This window comes from Drosophila ficusphila, unplaced genomic scaffold (assembly GCF_018152265.1).
Source record: "Drosophila ficusphila isolate 14025-0441.05 unplaced genomic scaffold, ASM1815226v1 contig_791, whole genome shotgun sequence".
NCBI lineage: Eukaryota > Metazoa > Arthropoda > Insecta > Diptera > Drosophilidae > Drosophila > Drosophila ficusphila.
This window is the reverse complement of record NW_025064737.1, coordinates 28,628,315-28,645,700: the sequence shown is the minus strand read 5'-3', so window position 1 is coordinate 28,645,700 and position 17,386 is coordinate 28,628,315. Positions and strand designations below refer to the sequence as shown.

Below are 17,386 nucleotides of genomic sequence, written 5' to 3'. Positions count from 1 at the left end.
CCGCGGCCGAAAGGCATGTCTAATTGGATAGATCAGAGATCTGGCAGAGGCACCGGGATAAGTTGTTGACTTATCGCGTGCCAAGATGCCATCGCCATCACTTTGGGCTTGGAGTGGTTTAGAGCTATCCAGCTGGAGATGGAGATGGAGACGCAGATGGAGATGGGGATGGAAATGGAGATGGAGACACGGGCCTGGGCAAATAAATTGCCAGCTGCCGGAGGCGGCGGAGATCCTCTCCTTGGCATGCAAATGGCGATCAAGATCGCGATGTTTGCGTGGCCTGTTATGAGTCAATCAGACGCCTGCCTACATTGTCACCATCACTTGGATCGGATAGCATCGCTGGATCCCCGGATCTCTGGAGCGCAGCATCTCAGCATCGCAGCATCGCTGGATGCCTTCAGCTGCCTGCAGCGCCGATGCAAGATGGCTAGATGGCCAGATGGGCGCTGGAGATTGTCGCGATTGCATCATAAAATTTAACTGCCCGCCAGCCAATTCCAGGTCCGATGGCCAAGCCAGAGCCATTGCATAAATTGGCAGCAGTGCCGTGCAGGAGCTGCTGTTTCTATCGATGGGCCATCGGATGTGTTTCTTGATGGTGCTTATAAGGCGCCGCTTAGGCAAAAGGGGCTGGCACCAAATGCTGCTCCATTCAGCTGTCCACTTGGCCGAGATGTTTATGAGTTGACGAGGACAGGGAGCCGGCCCTACCGGTGGGTCATTCCCTCATAATTCCCACAACTCCCCCTGCGAAGCACTCTGCATGAGCCAGAATAATGGTTTACTGCCCTGCCCGCAAGTACATGAAAAGAGCCGCCTAAATTAATTTTTTGAGGGCCGCCAGATCTGCATATCCGCGGACACCTTCTTCACCAGAGGAGCAATGTCCTTGAAGGCCGTGTTGTCCTTGTCCGACAGCAGGTTGAAAATCACGCTCTCGGAGGTGGAGATGGTGCAGCCAATGTGGCGCAGGCGCTCCAGAGCCAAGTCCCTGTCCTGATTGAGACGCGAAGCGCAGCAGTCGGCCACCAGCCAGACGTCGATTTGCTCGTTAACCAGGTCGAATGCAGTCTGCTCCACGCAAACGTGGGTCTGAAAACGGGGAAAGGAGTCCCTTAGCAAAAGAATCGCCACTCGAAGGGATGACCCACCTCCAGGCCAAACAGGACCGCTGTCTTGGGCTTGCCTCCGAAGATATCAGTCATGCGCTGACGCACGGGCTCCACCAACATAGAAAACTTGGTCTTCGCCACATTGGCGCAGGCATGTCCGACGTCCAGCTCACAGACGGTCTTGCCCAGCTTCTCGGGGTACTGCTCGGTGACCAGCAGGGGCACCTGGAAGACCTTGCCGGCCGCCAGCTGGAATGCGAATCCATTAGAAACCCGCCCATTATCCTGTCACTTCTGCTGTCTCACCAGTTTGGCAGTGTTCTCGATGAGCGAACTCAGCAGCGGAATCGCCGGCTTGAACTTCTCCTGGACGTCGCACAGCAGAAAGACTGTTTTCGACGGCACAAGGCGGTAGAGGCTTGGTCCAACGACTTTGCTCATGATTGATCCTACGTATCAGAACGAATTACCTGGGAAATTTAAGTACTGAGCGAACGGTTGCTCCGATTTAAATTTGGCGCTCGGCGAGCGCCACCTGGCGTTCGGTGGCGGCAGCTGGAAGCCACCTCAGCAGTGTTGTCAGTTGCGCGATAAATAAATAGCTAAATAACTAATAGCGGGAAACGCATCGCAGAACTTAATGCATAGTAACTTCAGTTAACTACCTTTTGAGCCCGAATAGCAAGAAATGAAAAAGAGTGATTCAAAATATTAAGTAAGTTTTTTCAGAGACCAAACATCTAGCAAAAAAAAATATTTAAAAGTATCCAGTTAACAGGCCCCCACTTTGGTATTCCAAGAGAAAAAAGGGAAGACCACACTCACCGGAACCGCACTCGTAAATATCAAAATTATAAATAAATCAAGTAATTGTGCGGACAGGCGAACGTGTAGCCGATGCGATAACCGCGAACCACTACACGCGATTTTCGATTCCCAATCCCCGTAAGGTGCGAGCCCCTTTTTGTTTGGGATTTTTTCCGGGGGGAAGAGGCTAACTTACGGCAACCACCAGTTGATACCTCAAAAGCACCAAAAGCTGCGATGATGGACGGATGATGGGCATGGGTTATTCCGGCAAATCCCTCCCCACTCGTCCCATCCGGCCGTTTATTGGCACAGGACCAGCCGAAAAGTCGTTGTCACGGTGCGGCCCAACTAATTGCAGTCGCATTAATTAAGGCACACTCAAAATTGCCCAATAACCTGCCGGCCGACAGATAAGCAAAGCGATTAATTTCTGGCCGAGTTACACTTGTCAACAAGACCGCGACGTCAGAGGCAAAGTGTTATCACTTGGGGAGAAGTGGCGGCAGCGGCAGAGAGAAATCAGCGGCAGCCGAATGTGTCAACTTGAATTAATCGACGATGTCGATGTCGCGGCCGAAGCCCTCCGCCTGGCACGCCCCTTTTGGCTAGGTACACTGAAAAAGATGTTGTCTCGAGAGCAAACAAGATATTCTATTCTCTTTAAAATCCATTCAAACCGTTCTATACGTTTTTCCCCAGAAAAATACTTTTTTATGGTAATAGGATGTATCTTAGAAGTCATGGCTATGCAAAACAAGATATCTTTAAATCGTGTTGATAAATTCCAGCTTAAATTTAGTTGTTTATTAAGCTGGCAAGCTCAACCTCTTGCTTCCACATGTCAGGTGAAGAAGAGGCGAAACATATTTTTCCCGTGTACCGCCTCCTCATCCGGCGGCGTTCTCGCCACTTTCGCTCGCGCTGCTCGGCGCGAAAACTCTTCCGACGCCCGAGAACCACGAGGCTGTTCAGTTGCTCACTGATCCGTTTGCCTGGCAGACGTCCGCAGAAAGCGTCGAAGGCCCAGCGACTGCGCTCGATTAATAACTGATAAATTGCCAGCGATTCGCGGGCTGCGCTCCATTGACCGCCGAAAGTGTGGGTTGTCCGTCCCCTGATCTCCGCAAGCTGTTTCCCTAACTAATCGAATCTCATTTCGCTCCAGTTTCAGCTCGCAACCCCGACAAGATGAGCCTGCAGTCGATCAAGTACTCCCGGGGCAGCCTGGAGATCCTGGATCAGCTCCTCCTGCCGGGACAGTCCAAGTACGTGGTGGTGCGCGGAGTGGAGGATGGCTGGAAGGTCATCAACAAGATGCAGGTGAGTGGACGACCTTGGCCCCTGGCGGGCTCTCCTGCCACTAATAGCCCTCCCCTCAGAAAGCCATTAGATGCCATTAAAATTGGTATTGGTACATTTCTTAATCTGCGCCATGATCGCTTGCTTGTCGTTTGTCGCTTGTCGTCTGTCTGTTTGCACGGCTATAAATAACGTAATTGAAATTAAAAATTTTGAAAACGCTTGCCAAAAATAAAACTACTCATCGCGCGTCATTCGTCGATTGGCTCTTACTGGGCTAATGCCCCCAGATGATGCTCCATCGGCCCGGTGGCAGATCGCTTGGCCAAGAGCACGCGGCTTATCACGTGGAGACCCTGGACTGCACCATGTAAACTATTTACCCGCTTTTTGCCATGTCACCTGATAAGCCAAGATAGGCCAGCGGTCCTAATCTTTCGGTTCTCCGCTCTTGTTTCCACCTAGTACTAGTGTGGCCCCGAAAATTTCCCCATGGCCCCCATCCGTGATTTGATAATGTGAATGGCTTACATATAAGTTGAGTGTGTTTGGAAAACAGTCGCTTTTATTTGTTGTCCAATAGTATTTATGTGTTTTATAGTACTGCTTAGATAAGATATTGATGTTTTGAATTGTTTGGATTTCTGTAATTCTGGTACTGATGTTCTTTTCCTTACTTTTAAAAAGGTTCGTGGTGCTCCCGCCATCGCCATCGTGGGATGTCTATCCCTGGCCGTGGAAATCAACCCGGAGGAGTTCGACAACAAGAAGTCGCTGCGGCAGGAGATCGAGGGCAAGTTGAACTACCTGGTGTCCGCGCGCCCCACAGCCGTGAACATGAAAATCGCCGCCGACGAACTCATCACCCTGGCCAACGAACTCGACAAGGACGAGGCCATTGACGTGGCGGAAATGAAGCAAAGGTAGCATCCGCACGTCGCTGAGCCGCAGTCAAGCTTAACCGAACTGCATTCCAGATTCCTGAGTGCCACTGAGGCGATGCTGAAGAAGGACATCGCCGACAACCGCGCCATTGGAGCGCACGGCGCCAAGGCGATTCTGCAGCGCGTGGCCGAGGCGGCCGGAGCTCCGGCGGGATCTGCAGGCTCCGTCCGGGTGCTGACCCACTGCAACACGGGCTCCCTGGCCACCGCGGGTTACGGAACGGCCCTGGGAGTGGTCCGGCAACTGGCCGAGCTAGGAAAACTTGGTGAGCTGGAATCCCTTGCAGAACTTCCAGTGTTCACGTTCTGAAATGTTGGAACCTGAAACAGTGCAAGAAAATAATAAACTCATTACTGATTTCACTTCCCCGCACCAGAACATGTTTACTGCACAGAGACCCGTCCGTACAATCAGGGAGCTCGCCTCACAGCCTACGAACTGGTCCACGAGAAATTCCCCGCCACTCTGGTTCTGGACAGCATGGTGGCCGCTCTGCTGCGGGCCAAGAATGTGGCTGCCGTCGTGGTGGGAGCAGATCGGGTGAGTACCTGGTCCTTCAAACATTTGACTTCCCTTCGGTTGAAGAAAAACCATTTAATGAGTTTTGGTTGACGAATTGCTCGCGTCAAAACCAAACGTAAACGTTTCAATTGTTTGTTTAAAAATAGAGACTACCGACAATTGGCCATTAGAGGCTCACATACTTAATTTATGTTAATGCAACATTTATTTATATACCTTCAAAATTGACCATACCCATTTAGAGGAATCTAGAGGCATATACTAATTGTGTGTATTTTTAACTAGGTGGCCTCCAACGGCGACACGGCGAACAAGATTGGCACCTACCAGATCGCGGTGGTGGCCAAGCACCACGGCGTGCCCTTCTACGTGGCCGCCCCGCTGACCTCCATCGACCTGGCCATTCCCGGCGGCGACCACATCATCATCGAGGAGCGGCCCGACCGGGAGATGACCCACGTGGGCGAGCACCGGATCGCCGCGCCGGGCATCAACTGCTGGAACCCCGCCTTCGACGTCACGCCCGCCTCCCTGATCACCGGCATCATCACGGAACGCGGCGTCTTCCGGCCGGCGGAACTGAAAGAGGCCATCGGCAAGCTGCTCGAGTCATAACAGGCGCACAGAAGTTGTTGTTTACGAATGCACTCCATACCCCAGAAAACAGAAACGAGAAAACCAGAGCACTCACGCGCGGTCGGAATAGGCATTCTGCCAGCTGAGTTTTGTATACAAACAAACGTGCTCCCTGGCAGAAGTGGGTCGGTCTGCTGGGGAAGCACATCGCACAACGCACAATATACCTCCCACACTTGTAGCCCCATTAGCCAGTTGTTGTCGCGAGTCGGCGGCTTTGTTTTCGCTAGCTTTAAATCGGGGAGGGATTGGGGTGTGCTCCACCAGATAGTGCCCGGGGAGCCATGGAGGTGGAATCGCTAGCGCTGGTTTTCCTGCTGCTGCTGCTGCTGGGCGTGGGCCAGGGCTTGGCCAACAGCGGGCTGAACGTGCAGAACAACTACCGGAACATGATGGTGCGCCTGGCCACCAGCGGGGCCACTCGCGGACGAGTCCAGGTCCTGCGCGAGGGACGCGTGGAGGTGAGCTTCGACTTCGGCGCCACGTGGGGCACCATCTGCAGCACCTCGTGGAGCATGCGGGAGGCGAACGTGGTCTGCCGGCAGCTGGGACTCGGCTACGCCTCGAAGGCCGGCCAGGGCACGGAGCACGGGGACAGCCAGAAGCACCCCTGGGCCATGGTGGGCACCTTGTGCCGGGGCACCGAGCGTAGGCTGGCCGACTGCATCAGGGAGTCCCACTACCCCACCCTCTGCAACGCCAGGAACCGCAACGTCACCACCGTGGCCTGCGTGAGCCACTCGGCGGATCTGGAAATCGGGCTAGCGGAGATCGAGAGAACCGCCCGCCTGGAGGCGGTGCCCATGTCGCGGCTCACCTGCGCCATGGAGGAGCACTGCGTGTCCGCCGACGCCTACGAGATCCGCAGGACGCAGCCGAACGCCGCCAGGATCCTGCTGCGCTTCTCCGTGAAGGCGTCCAACGTGGGCACGGCGGACGTGAGTCCGTACGCCAACTACAAGGACTGGGTGTGGCACCAGTGCCACCGGCACTACCACAGCATGAACGTCTTCGCCACTTTCGACGTCTACGACCTGCGCTACCGGAAGGTGGCCCAGGGCCACAAGGCCTCCTTCTGCCTCATGGACACGGACTGCACGCCGGGAGTGCGGCCGAAGTACACATGTGGCAACACCACCCAGGGTAAGTTCAGCCAGCTCCGAGGCGCAGAGCTCCAATAACCCATCCTTTCGCAGGCATCTCTGTGGGCTGCGCAGACACCTACACAGATGTGCTGGACTGTCAGTGGGTGGATGTGACCCGGGTGCCCGTGAACAGACGGTACATCCTGCGAGTGGCCCTCAACCCCGAGTACAGGCTGGGCGAGATCTCCTTCGAGAACAACGGCGCCGAGTGTCTCCTCGATTACACGGGCGTACACCAAACCACCAAGATTTTCAACTGCCGGCGCAAGCCTTTGTGGTTCAGAATATAATGTTGTTAATGGTTAAAGGTAATTATAGTAATTAGGGGCTTAGAATTAGTGAATCTTGGTCAAATGTCCGAATTTTTTGAAAATCTAATAAAAATTGAAAAAAAAATCGGTCAAAAATAAAATTTGTAATGATGGAGCTTGTTATAGAATTGAAACACAAACATTTAGAGGTATGCCACTTCAAGATCTGACTAAAATTGGAAAAGTTTTGGACTTAAAACTGGTAAAATTTGGTCAATTTTGTTCCGCTGTAAGTCATCTTTTGCTCATATTACAACCGAAAAACGACTAAAAATATAGTGTTTCTTATCAAAATTTTCAACTAGTCTTTTCTAATTCAGTTTTTAGAAACAAACTAAGGGATAAGTTAAAATGACAATTAAATTGCCTTCGGTGACACAGATCGTACGCTATTCTAGTTTCCAAAACTATACATTGTTAACAACTATAAGTTGTTTCTTGCCCAAATAACAGACAAATTACCATTAAAAAATGTTTTTTTTCTCTGAAAACTACGTAAAATTACGCAAATAAGCCCAGTTTATTTGGAATATCTCAAGAAGTACTCTTCCAAATGTGGAATGGCATACGTCGTTGAATTCACAATAAAATTTCCTATCCGATGGTATAACTACCCAAAAAAGTTGAAATTTTGCCATTTTTCGCAAAAAATGACGATGTAACCCCTTAAGAAAAATGCGAAAAATGGCCAAAAATCATTTTTTTGTAATCGTCCAAAAAGTGATTGGGCTCGTTAACTATGGTCATAAGGAGCTCAAAACAGTGTTTGGTTCGGCTGTAAGTCGCTTGTTTTTTTTATTACAACCGAAAAACAACCAAAAATGTGGTCTTTTTTACCAAATTTATGAACTAATGTTTTCCAAATCAATTTTCAGAAACTAACTAAGGGATAAGTTAAAATGACAATTGAATTGAATAGTAGAGCTTCTCTAGTTTCCAAAACTGTTATTTGTTTGGCTCTGAGTTGTTTCTTGCCCAAATAACAGACAAATTACCATTAAAAAATGTTTTTTTTCGCTGAAAACTACGTAAAACTACGCAAAAAAGCCCAGTTTTTTTGGAATATCTCAAGAAGTACTCTTCCAAATGTGGAATGGCATACGTCGTTGAATTCACAATAAAATTTCCTATCCGATGGTATAACTACCCAAAAAAGTTGAAATTTTGCCATTTTTCGCAAAAAATGACGATGTAACCCCTTAAGAAAAATGCGAAAAATGGCCAAAAATCATTTTTTTGTAATCGTCCAAAAAGTGATTGGGCTCGTTAACTATGGTCATAAGGAGCTCAAAAAAGTGTTTGGTTCGGCTGTAAGTCGCTTGTTTTTTTTATTACAACCGAAAAACAACCAAAAATGTGGTCTTTTTTACCAAATTTATGAACTAATGTTTTCCAAATCAATTTTCAGAAACTAACTAAGGGATAAGTTAAAATGACAATTGAATTGAATAGTAGAGCTTCTCTAGTTTCCAAAACTATTATTTGTTTGGCTCTGAGTTGTTTCTTGCCCAAATAACAGACAAATTACCATTAAAAAATGTTTTTTTTCGCTGAAAACTACGTAAAACTACGCAAAAAAGCCCAGTTTTTTTGGAATATCTCAAGAAGTACTCTTCCAAATGTGGAATGGCATACGTCGTTGAATTCACAATAAAATTTCCTATCCGATGGTATAACTACCCAAAAAAGTTGAAATTTTGCCATTTTTCGCAAAAAATGACGATGTAACCCCTTAAGAAAAATGCGAAAAATGGCCAAAAATCATTTTTTTGTAATCGTCCAAAAAGTGATTGGGCTCGTTAACTATGGTCATAAGGAGCTCAAAACAGTGTTTGGTTCGGCTGTAAGTCGCTTGTTTTTTTTATTACAACCGAAAAACAACCAAAAATGTGGTCTTTTTTACCAAATTTATGAACTAATGTTTTCTAGATCAATTTTTAGAAGCTAACTAAGGGATAAGTTAAAATGACAATTGAATTGAATAGTAGAGCTTCTCTAGTTTCCAAAACTATACTTTGTTTGGCTCTAAGTTGTTTCTTGCCCAAATAACAGACAAATTACCATTAAAAAATGTTTTTTTTTCGCTGAAAACTACGTAAAACTACGCAAAAAAGCCCAGTTTTTTTGGAATATCTCAAGAAGTACTCTTCCAAATGTGGAATGGCATACGTCGTTGAATTCACAATAAAATTTCCTATCCGATGGTATAACTACCCAAAAAAGTTGAAATTTTGCCATTTTTCGCAAAAAATGACGATGTAACCCCTTAAGAAAAATGCGAAAAATGGCCAAAAATCATTTTTTTGTAATCGTCCAAAAAGTGATTGGGCTCGTTAACTATGGTCATAAGGAGCTCAAAACAGTGTTTGGTTCGGCTGTAAGTCGCTTGTTTTTTTATTACAACCGAAAAACAACCAAAAATGTGGTCTTTTTTACCAAATTTATGAACTAATGTTTTCCAAATCAATTTTCAGAAACTAACTAAGGGATAAGTTAAAATGACAATTGAATTGAATAGTAGAGCTTCTCTAGTTTCCAAAACTATTATTTGTTTGGCTCTGAGTTGTTTCTTGCCCAAATAACAGACAAATTACCATTAAAAAATGTTTTTTTTCGCTGAAAACTACGTAAAACTACGCAAAAAAGCCCAGTTTTTTTGGAATATCTCAAGAAGTACTCTTCCAAATGTGGAATGGCATACGTCGTTGAATTCACAATAAAATTTCCTATCCGATGGTATAACTACCCAAAAAAGTTGAAATTTTGCCATTTTTCGCAAAAAATGACGATGTAACCCCTTAAGAAAAATGCGAAAAATGGCCAAAAATCATTTTTTTGTAATCGTCCAAAAAGTGATTGGTCTCGTTAACTATGGTCATAAGGAGCTCAAAACAGTGTTTGGTTCGGCTGTAAGTCGCTTGTTTTTTTTATTACAACCGAAAAACAACCAAAAATGTGGTCTTTTTTACCAAATTTATGAACTAATGTTTTCTAGATCAATTTTTAGAAGCTAACTAAGGGATAAGTTAAAATGACAATTGAATTGATTAGTAGAGCTTCTCTAGTTTCCAAAACTATACTTTGTTTGGCTCTAAGTTGTTTCTTTCCCAAATAACAGACAAATTACCATTAAAAAATGTTTTTTTTCGCTGAAAACTACGTAAAACTACGCAAAAAAGCCCAGTTTTTTTGGAATATCTCAAGAAGTACTCTTCCAAATGTGGAATGGCATACGTCGTTGAATTCACAATAAAATTTCCTATCCGATGGTATAACTACCCAAAAAAGTTGAAATTTTGCCATTTTTCGCAAAAAATGACGATGTAACCCCTTAACAAAAATGCGAAAAATGGCCAAAAATCATTTTTTTGTAATCGTCCAAAAAGTGATTGGGCTCGTTAACTATGGTCATAAGGATCTCAAAACAGTGTTTGGTTCAGCTGTAAGTCGCTTTTTGTTTGTATTACAACCGAAAAACGACTAAAAATATAGTGTTTCTTACCAACATTTTTAACTAGTCTTTTCAAATCAATTTTTATAATTCTTGGCAACTTATACATTGAACAATTTAAAGTGGCTATCAACTCTTGCATTCTGTTCGCCTGGTATTCCAAAGTGAGATTTGGTTGAATATGTTCGGCATGGCCGAACGATCAACATTTATTTCACTATCAACTCAGTAAAACGACGGTCGAGGGTGGTAGTTAAATACGTTTATTGTTTCTGAATGTTCTTCTCTTGACTTTGCGTTTGTAATTTGTATCATTTCGCTTACAGAATAGATTTATTTATGTATGTATATCTGGTATTTACGATGCTCTATAAATATGCCTTTAATTGCTAAAGATAAATATTTCGGCGCTTGCTCAGTTTGGTTTACATTATCGTAGGTGTAGTGCTAAATTGGTTGCCGGCTGGTGGCGTTTGTCTGCTTTGAATGCGGGTTGGTTGTGCTGGTAGTAGTTTTTCAATATGTACCTTACAATTTACTAGTAGTGCCTAAATCAGAATCTGAACTAAGACTTGCAGCTGACACTTTTGCAACTGCCAACAAGTTCAATAATTATAATCAATTTTCCATATTAACATAATAAATTCTCCAATTGGTTTAATTTTGTTTTCGTGATTCGTTCTTTGTTGCTAATTACAAAATGCCTACGCTACGTTTACACGAAACTTAGAAACTAGCTGACATCGATATCTCAATGAATTAGCATAAGTTAGCAAAACTTGCTGTTAAAATTATTGCATGAAGAAACAAATATCAGTAATAACGTTATCCCATGGGAGCCTTTGGGCCAACTTAAACTTAGGCAACAGAAAAGTTTCAAAGAACAATATGAGAAGCTTAGCAAAAGTGTGCGGCAATAAAACTTAGGAGTCGCATAAATAATATTAGGTTTTAAAATTTACAATCTGTTTAGGTTGTACGCTTGATCTACGCATGTACAATAAAGTAGCATGTTTTAAGTATTTGTTAAAAATGCATTCAAGTTTTCGAGTATTCATGTCACTTTCTTAACTTACAAATGCTAACTAGAACATCTATCCTCCAACGCTGTTCCGTTGAGCACAAACTACTTTACAAAAATTACACTTTACTCTGCTGGCGTTGCCTCTACTTTTCCGTCTAAGTGGAGCGGCTGATCATGCTGTTGTCCTGCTTCTGCTTCTGCTTCTGGCGATGTTTGTTTAGATGGTCGATAATATATTTGAATAGCGCTCCTATTAAGTAACTTTAGATTTGGGTGCTTTGACGAACTGGCTTCTCTTGCTCTCAAGTCGTGTAGAGAGTGGTACTAATGCCACTTTCTCAGTTAAATAACTCTCTAATGTGTGCTCATTGTTTGTGTTTTTTGTTTGATGTGGAGTCTTTTGGAAACATTTATAGATATATGTGGCGAAATCACCGTGTAATTTCATTAGAAAAATTGATGTAAAAATACAATTTAAAAAATGCTATTTGCGCTTCAACTGAGGGAGAAACCGATCATCCCGGTTCTGGTTTCGTAGTTAGGTTGTGCTAAGATGTTCCTCCGTTTCTGCCGAGTCCCCCCGACTCGGGGTAACTGTGCGCAGTTTGTGCTATGAGTCGACGTCTACATCAGGCGACCGCTTGGAGGCATCCTCGACAGATCTGTGCTATCAGCTCTCGACCGTCGTGGAGGACACGCTGTGACTAGTGGTTAGCAGATGCTCGGGAATGGGAATGGGCTGTGTGCGAGCCGGCTGCTTCTTCTGAGATGGAAAAAGAGTCATTTGAATGTGGACAGAAGTCAGACACGAAGTGCACTCACCTTCCGGCGGAACGGGAAGCAGCCCGCCTTGTCCGGCTCCGGGGTCGCGTTGATCTGCAAGTCTGGCGTGGGACACTCCTCGGGACCAAAGACGTTGAGCTCCCGAAAGCACTCGGTCTCCATCATCTCGTTCTGCCAGGAAATGGACACGGAGCCCGTGTTGAATTTCGTGTAGAAGTTCGTGTCGGACTCGTCGATATTGACGCCCTTCACCGTTGAGAACTGTTCAATATCGAGCACATCTTTGGCGTAAACGGCGTGCGGCTGCGGATGATGGAAAAGCGATTAAAGTCGGCGTCCCAGGCAGGCATTTCCAATATCGGCATATGCAAATGAGCCCACTCACGTCTGGCACAAAGGGCGGCTCCAGCATGCCAGCCTCCAGGCGACGCCAGTTGAGCTGGGTGGAGTGGAAAAACGGGTGGGCCATCACCTCCTGCCCGCCCATGCGTCCGTTGCGGCAGCCCAGGCGCTGCTTTATCGATTTAGCTAACAGCTGTTGGCACATTGATTTGGCTTCGTCGTTGAACTTGCTCGAATACTTCTCGGGATCCTCCTGCGGGGAAAGGGAAAGAGGGATTAGCGCAAATCCGACTGGCGCTGACGGTGATTACCAACCTTGACGCGCCTGTCCACCTCCTCGCGCTTCACCTTCTCCTTGCGCATCCGGAAGGGCGCCTGACCCTCGATCATCTCGTACAGCAGGCAGCCGAAGCTGAACCAGTCCGGCGAGAAGGCGTACTTCTCGTTGTCGATGACCTCGGGCGCCATGTAGCCTGCGGGGGCGCAAAAAGGAAAGTGGCTTAGTCCAGAGGCCGTTCACTGACTGAAGTCAGCCGCGCGACTGCTTACCCACTGTGCCCACCCGGCCGCGCACCATCTCGCCCTCCGGAATCTCGACGGCAAGTCCCAGGTCGGAGATGCGCACGTGGCCGTGGTCGTCGAGGAGGATGTTCTCCGGCTTGCAGTCCCGGTAGACGATGCCCTGCTTGTGCAGGTGCTGCAGGCCACAGGCCACCTCGGCGGCGTAGAAGCGGGCGCGCTCCAGCTCGAAGCCGGACTCGCCGCCCATGTTGTATATGTGGAACTTCAAATCGCCGCCTGCAAGGAAGAGGGCAGTTGTTGATTGTCTTGCTCGAACAATGGCGCGAACAGGTCCCGAGAGCCTTATTGGTTGACTGACTAGCTCCGGCTTTTGTGTTCAAATTCAATTAGGTCGCGGACTGACGGACTGACGGACAGGCAGCTGAACATGGATGAGCAGCGGGATGACTTCGGCATTGTGCCAGCAGCCTGAATGCCAGGAATTTAATTAAAATCGCAAACTCAATCATCGCCGGGATTACACATGCATTTGTTATCGTTTAAATGGATGCATGCAAATGTCGGACGCTCGGATAACTGACAGCGATGGACACTGGACACTGGATGCCATCGAATGGGAAAACTAACCGGATTAACCGATTCAGAGCCCCAGCACTTAATTAACCCTAACTGGCTGGCCATCGACAGCTGTATTGGCTTGGCCCGACTTGGTCTGCAGGCAACGGGATACTGAATACGGGATAATACCCACCATTCATTATGGTCAGCACCAGGCAGAGGGCGTCCTTTGTCTCGTACGCGTAGGCCAGGTTGACCACGAACGGCGAGTTGATTTTCTGCAGTATCTGCTTCTCGATTAACACCATCGACTCGCCCTTGCGCTTCTTGATGCGCTTCTTCTCCAGCTTTTTGCACGCGTACATTTTCCCAGTGGCCCGCACCTGCGAACGGGAGGAGGGAATAGGGAAGGCGGGAGTGTGAAAACGAGGTCAGGTGGCCACAGGTGGCGATTTTTCTGGCTTACCTGACAGGCGCACACCTCGCCGAAGCCGCCCTTTCCGAGCACCCGGTACATGCGAAACGTTTTATAGGTGATTGGCTGCGCCTCCAGCCACTTCCACTGCAAGTATCTGGTTGGTGGGAGGAGAAAAGGGAAGGGAATTATTTAAGGAGTATTTTCTTTTCATTTTCTTCACTTTAAGAGTGGCTAAGATGTACAAGCTATCCATTTACAATGGAGCTGTGTGTTACCAAAAAAAATAATAAAAGATAATTGACAAGTAAAATAAGTTTTTGGTTGCCTTAATTTCTCTTCCAACAAAACAATAAATTATATAATAAATTGAGGGAATTAACTCCTAAGGTATACAACTTACCGGTGAAAATACATGGAGCTCTCAAACTCCCGGAAAGGCTCGCCGGCCAGGAACGCCTTCACCGCATTCACACACTGGGCGAAGATGTCCTTGCCGCCGCTGTTGAGTTTGTTACGCACTTGCGCAATGAGATCGTCGTTCAGCACGTCCAGCACGAGCTCGTCGGGATATCCGCCCACGTGATCGCCTTTTCCCGGCTTTCCTCCGCCCTCTCCGCCTCCGCCACCGCCACCGCCGCCGTCGCCCTTCTCCGCGTCGCCGTGGCTGTCGGGGCACTCGTCCCCGTCCTCCTGGTGGCTCCCGTTCCCGGTGGCGTCGTCGCCGTTGTGGTTGCGCGTGTCCAGCTTCTTGTGATTGATGTCGCTGATGGTGCTGTTGTTGATGTTGTTGCAGTTGTTGGCGGTGGTATTGTTGCAGTGTTCAGTCTCAGCGGTTTCAGTTGGATTGGCGTTGCTGCTGTTGAGCAGCAGCTCCTCCTGCGTCTCGGCGTCCAAGGCGTCGCCTCCGCTGCCGTTCCGCAGCTCCAGCTGCGCCTCCACGTCCAGGAAACGGCGCCCGATGTCATGGCCAATGGATATGCGGTTCGAGATGTACTCGATTTCGTATCTGGAAGGCGGTAATGGAAAAGCACGGGTTAGGCAATGTACCGCAGCTCTTCCTTCAGCGCAGCACTTACTTGACCACCTCATCCAGGAAGGTGATGTACCGAAAGTAGACGGGCCGCTTGTTCTCGCAGAACTGGCGGAAGAGCTCACGACCAATGGGTTGCTGATCTATCACGTAGCCATAGCTTATGTCTGGGGAAGACACAGGGAATAAGTACAGAGTATTCGGTTACCAGACCTGCTAGTCTCACCTAATTTGTCTTTCAGGTTGATGCATTGCGATATGTGCGGGAACTGCAATATTTTGCGCCATTTTTTGCTCTTTCCCTTGTTGCTGTCGGAACCACCTGCAACGGAGAACGGAATTCAGTTGGGACGAGTTGCAATCATTTATCACCAGCAAATAAAGACTTTGGATTTAATGGTTCAATCGGAAGCCGCAACACTCGATTGGCATTTTATGAATAACAATTTGAATGGAATTTCTAATCCCCATCACTGAGCAAACAGTGTGTTTGCTTTCCCGGCACTCGGGTACAAAGGTAAGTTGAGCTAAAAGGGGTTGTGGACGTGATTGGCCTGATTGCTGCTCCGCATCCCCGTCGACGAGCTGTCCTTCTCCTGTCTGGTTTAACGTCTTGCCGGCAATTCTGTTTTATTTGCTCCAGCAACGAGCCATAAAAACAATATTTCCAAAGCGAAGTGCATAAAATGCACCCACATAAAGTAGACAAACAAACTGCATTGGCAGAATTCGTTGTTCTCGTCAGATGATTCGTGACTAGAGACAGTTGGAGCGGCTGTTGACATGGGATGAATCGGTTTACGGGGTGTGGCTCTGTGGAGGTGAGAGATCTCAAGAACAGAGCTCCACCGCTTCGTCTCCGATTCCAAGCCAATCAGTCGTGCCCCTTTAATTTGCTGTGCCAAGTGACCACACAAAAGCCCCATTTCACCGAATAAATCACTATATCATCCACTGCCTGGCAAGTCGATAATAGTGAGCCATAAAATCTAACAAGAAAATTAAGTGGATGCCCAGCCATCTGCCGAGGAGCTGTGCCCAGTGAGAGGGCATAAATGTCAGAAGCAGTCGAAATCAGGGCAAAACATAAGCGGGCTCGCAACAATGTTCGAGCGGGTGCGGAAGAAACAAAGCCGGTGAAGGAAAATGGGTTAACATGCCCATCGCTTTTCCACAGACCGTTGCACTTGGGGTCGATGGAAAAGCGCACACATTGTTTCAGTTATGATCAACCTTCGATAACCCACTCCTTCGTAAATCGATATTTATTTAATTAAAATGAAGCTGCTTTAGCAATTCGGGAGCACAAGTTTAATTTCATCCGCGAATGCCTGAGTGGCATCCTGAAAAGTATGCTACACTTTGCTCCAAGGAGCACTGCCTTTTAGCACAAAGTGTTAGAAAACCATTCTCGTGAATTTTCCTGAGCCAACCCTGCTTAAATCGAGAAAAGTTGCCTCAAATACACACAGCACTGCACACTCCCATTCGTTTGGGACTGGGAGCGCCGAGTGCGATTGCATAGACAGACCTGTCTGGCCACAGAGCATTAGCCACTTATTTATGTTGCCAACAGTCTGCTGCCGAAAGTTTGGCCCGGCTTAAAGTTCCTTTCGAGGAGCTCGCAGTGCGTGAGCATTTAATTTAGTCTCAGTGCAATTATGCAAAAATAAACTGAAAAGTTTGAAGGGCAGCGGCGGCGGCAACAGCAGTCGTAATTTCCATGGGGGAGCCACCTGAAGGATGAGGTTTCCTTTTCGCTTAGTTAAATGAAATTACCGGCGCAAAGTTTAGGAAGAGGGAAAAGTTAACCCTAAGCCAGGACTGCCAGGTCCTGGTGGTGGCATACGAATCGTTCGAGGGGCTCTCCGAAGTTTGCCCAAGTAACAATTAGCCGACAGAGCCGGCTCTAAAGCAAATATGAAATGTGTGGGCCATGTGCCAGCTCGGGCTTAAGGGATTATAATGCCAAGCCTTCGATATATTCAGTTTATTAAATTCAAAGTTTCCTCGGCTGCGAGACTTTTCAATGGAGTCTGCGAAGAGTGTGTCGGAGGTAGAGTCACTATCAGAAAGCTATTCGTAAGTGCTATTAGCGTAATAAACTTTGCATCATTAGTGACTTCGGGAAAGGGAAGGAAACTCCGGGAGCCTCTCAGCCGTCAGATAAATGTTGCTTTTGACCATAACCACCGACGTCGAAAAAGTTGTGTAAAGTTTTTGCAATTATTCGGCGAGGCGTAAAAACAGAAACAACGCCGCATTTCAATGAATCACGAAAGTTGTGGCAGGACGAGCGAGGAGCGAAGAGTCAAGAAAACATTTTCAAAACAAATAAATCGCTTTATGTGAGCGGTCTGCTCCGTTCGATCCGCTTCATGTGGATGTGCTAAAGAAAAACAAAAGTAACAGGACCTCGAAGGGAAGCGGGGCGAGCGAAAAAGAAAAGTGCTATAAAAACTTATTAATGAA

General features: G+C 47.1%; 4 protein-coding genes across 6 annotated transcripts in view; 2 read left to right on the top strand and 2 right to left on the bottom strand.

Moving 5' to 3' along the window:
• Positions 1-782: 782 nt before the first annotated feature.
• On the bottom strand, positions 783-1,596 carry LOC108086804 (isochorismatase domain-containing protein 1). Its single transcript, XM_017183844.1, has 3 exons — positions 1,425-1,596; positions 1,158-1,367; positions 783-1,098 (listed from the first exon to the last, which is right to left on the bottom strand). Exons 1-3 carry the CDS (start codon positions 1,557-1,559, stop codon positions 829-831), a joined length of 615 nt encoding a protein of 204 aa, XP_017039333.1. The 5' UTR covers positions 1,560-1,596; the 3' UTR covers positions 783-828.
• Positions 1,597-1,905: 309 nt separating this feature from the next.
• On the top strand, positions 1,906-5,520 carry LOC108086858 (methylthioribose-1-phosphate isomerase). 3 transcript variants are annotated; one of them, XM_017183913.2, is made up of 6 exons: positions 1,906-1,956; positions 3,094-3,248; positions 3,915-4,150; positions 4,205-4,437; positions 4,549-4,712; positions 4,980-5,520. In XM_017183913.2, the coding sequence occupies exons 2-6, from the start codon at positions 3,117-3,119 to the stop codon at positions 5,307-5,309; spliced, it is 1,095 nt and encodes a 364-aa protein (XP_017039402.1). In that variant the 5' UTR covers positions 1,906-1,956; positions 3,094-3,116; the 3' UTR covers positions 5,310-5,520. The 3 variants fall into 3 exon arrangements, with proteins under 3 accessions (XP_017039402.1, XP_017039400.1, XP_017039401.1); XM_017183911.2 differs by having other exon boundaries at positions 1,955-2,068; XM_017183912.2 differs by lacking the exon at positions 1,906-1,956 and adding an exon at positions 2,891-3,026.
• Positions 5,521-5,611: 91 nt separating this feature from the next.
• Positions 5,612-6,880, top strand: LOC108086857 (lysyl oxidase homolog 2A). The gene is made up of 2 exons (XM_017183910.2): positions 5,612-6,473; positions 6,527-6,880. The coding sequence occupies exons 1-2, from the start codon at positions 5,615-5,617 to the stop codon at positions 6,763-6,765; spliced, it is 1,098 nt and encodes a 365-aa protein (XP_017039399.1). The 5' UTR covers positions 5,612-5,614; the 3' UTR covers positions 6,766-6,880.
• Positions 6,881-10,482: 3,602 nt separating this feature from the next.
• Positions 10,483-17,386, bottom strand: part of LOC108086836 (G protein-coupled receptor kinase 2) — a 47,904-nt gene continuing 41,000 nt past the window's right edge. The window contains exons 5-14 of the mRNA XM_017183884.2: positions 15,141-15,236; positions 14,961-15,081; positions 14,285-14,890; positions 13,933-14,038; positions 13,660-13,849; positions 12,936-13,184; positions 12,702-12,859; positions 12,430-12,639; positions 12,084-12,347; positions 10,483-12,024 (exon numbers count right to left, since the gene is read on the bottom strand). Of these exons, the coding sequence (XP_017039373.1) occupies positions 11,932-12,024; positions 12,084-12,347; positions 12,430-12,639; positions 12,702-12,859; positions 12,936-13,184; positions 13,660-13,849; positions 13,933-14,038; positions 14,285-14,890; positions 14,961-15,081; positions 15,141-15,236 (2,093 nt within the window). The 3' untranslated portion in view covers positions 10,483-11,931. The remainder of the gene's footprint in view (positions 12,025-12,083; positions 12,348-12,429; positions 12,640-12,701; positions 12,860-12,935; positions 13,185-13,659; positions 13,850-13,932; positions 14,039-14,284; positions 14,891-14,960; positions 15,082-15,140; positions 15,237-17,386) is intronic.

Excerpts from the sequence above, each read along its gene's own strand:
- LOC108086804 (XM_017183844.1), bottom strand. The coding sequence starts at position 1,559 with ATGAGCAAAGTCGTTGGACCAAGCCTCTACCGCCTTGTGCCGTCGAAA. Across the intron at positions 1,368-1,424 it reads TCGAGAACACTGCCAAACTG|CTGGCGGCCGGCAAGGTCTT; the intron begins GTGAGACAGCAG and ends TTCGCATTCCAG. Across the intron at positions 1,099-1,157 it reads CGGTCCTGTTTGGCCTGGAG|ACCCACGTTTGCGTGGAGCA; the intron begins GTGGGTCATCCC and ends CCCCGTTTTCAG.
- LOC108086858 (XM_017183913.2), top strand. The coding sequence starts at position 3,117 with ATGAGCCTGCAGTCGATCAAGTACTCCCGGGGCAGCCTGGAGATCCTG. Across the intron at positions 4,438-4,548 it reads GGCCGAGCTAGGAAAACTTG|AACATGTTTACTGCACAGAG; the intron begins GTGAGCTGGAAT and ends TCCCCGCACCAG. Across the intron at positions 4,713-4,979 it reads TCGTGGTGGGAGCAGATCGG|GTGGCCTCCAACGGCGACAC; the intron begins GTGAGTACCTGG and ends ATTTTTAACTAG.
- LOC108086857 (XM_017183910.2), top strand. The coding sequence starts at position 5,615 with ATGGAGGTGGAATCGCTAGCGCTGGTTTTCCTGCTGCTGCTGCTGCTG. Across the intron at positions 6,474-6,526 it reads ATGTGGCAACACCACCCAGG|GCATCTCTGTGGGCTGCGCA; the intron begins GTAAGTTCAGCC and ends ATCCTTTCGCAG.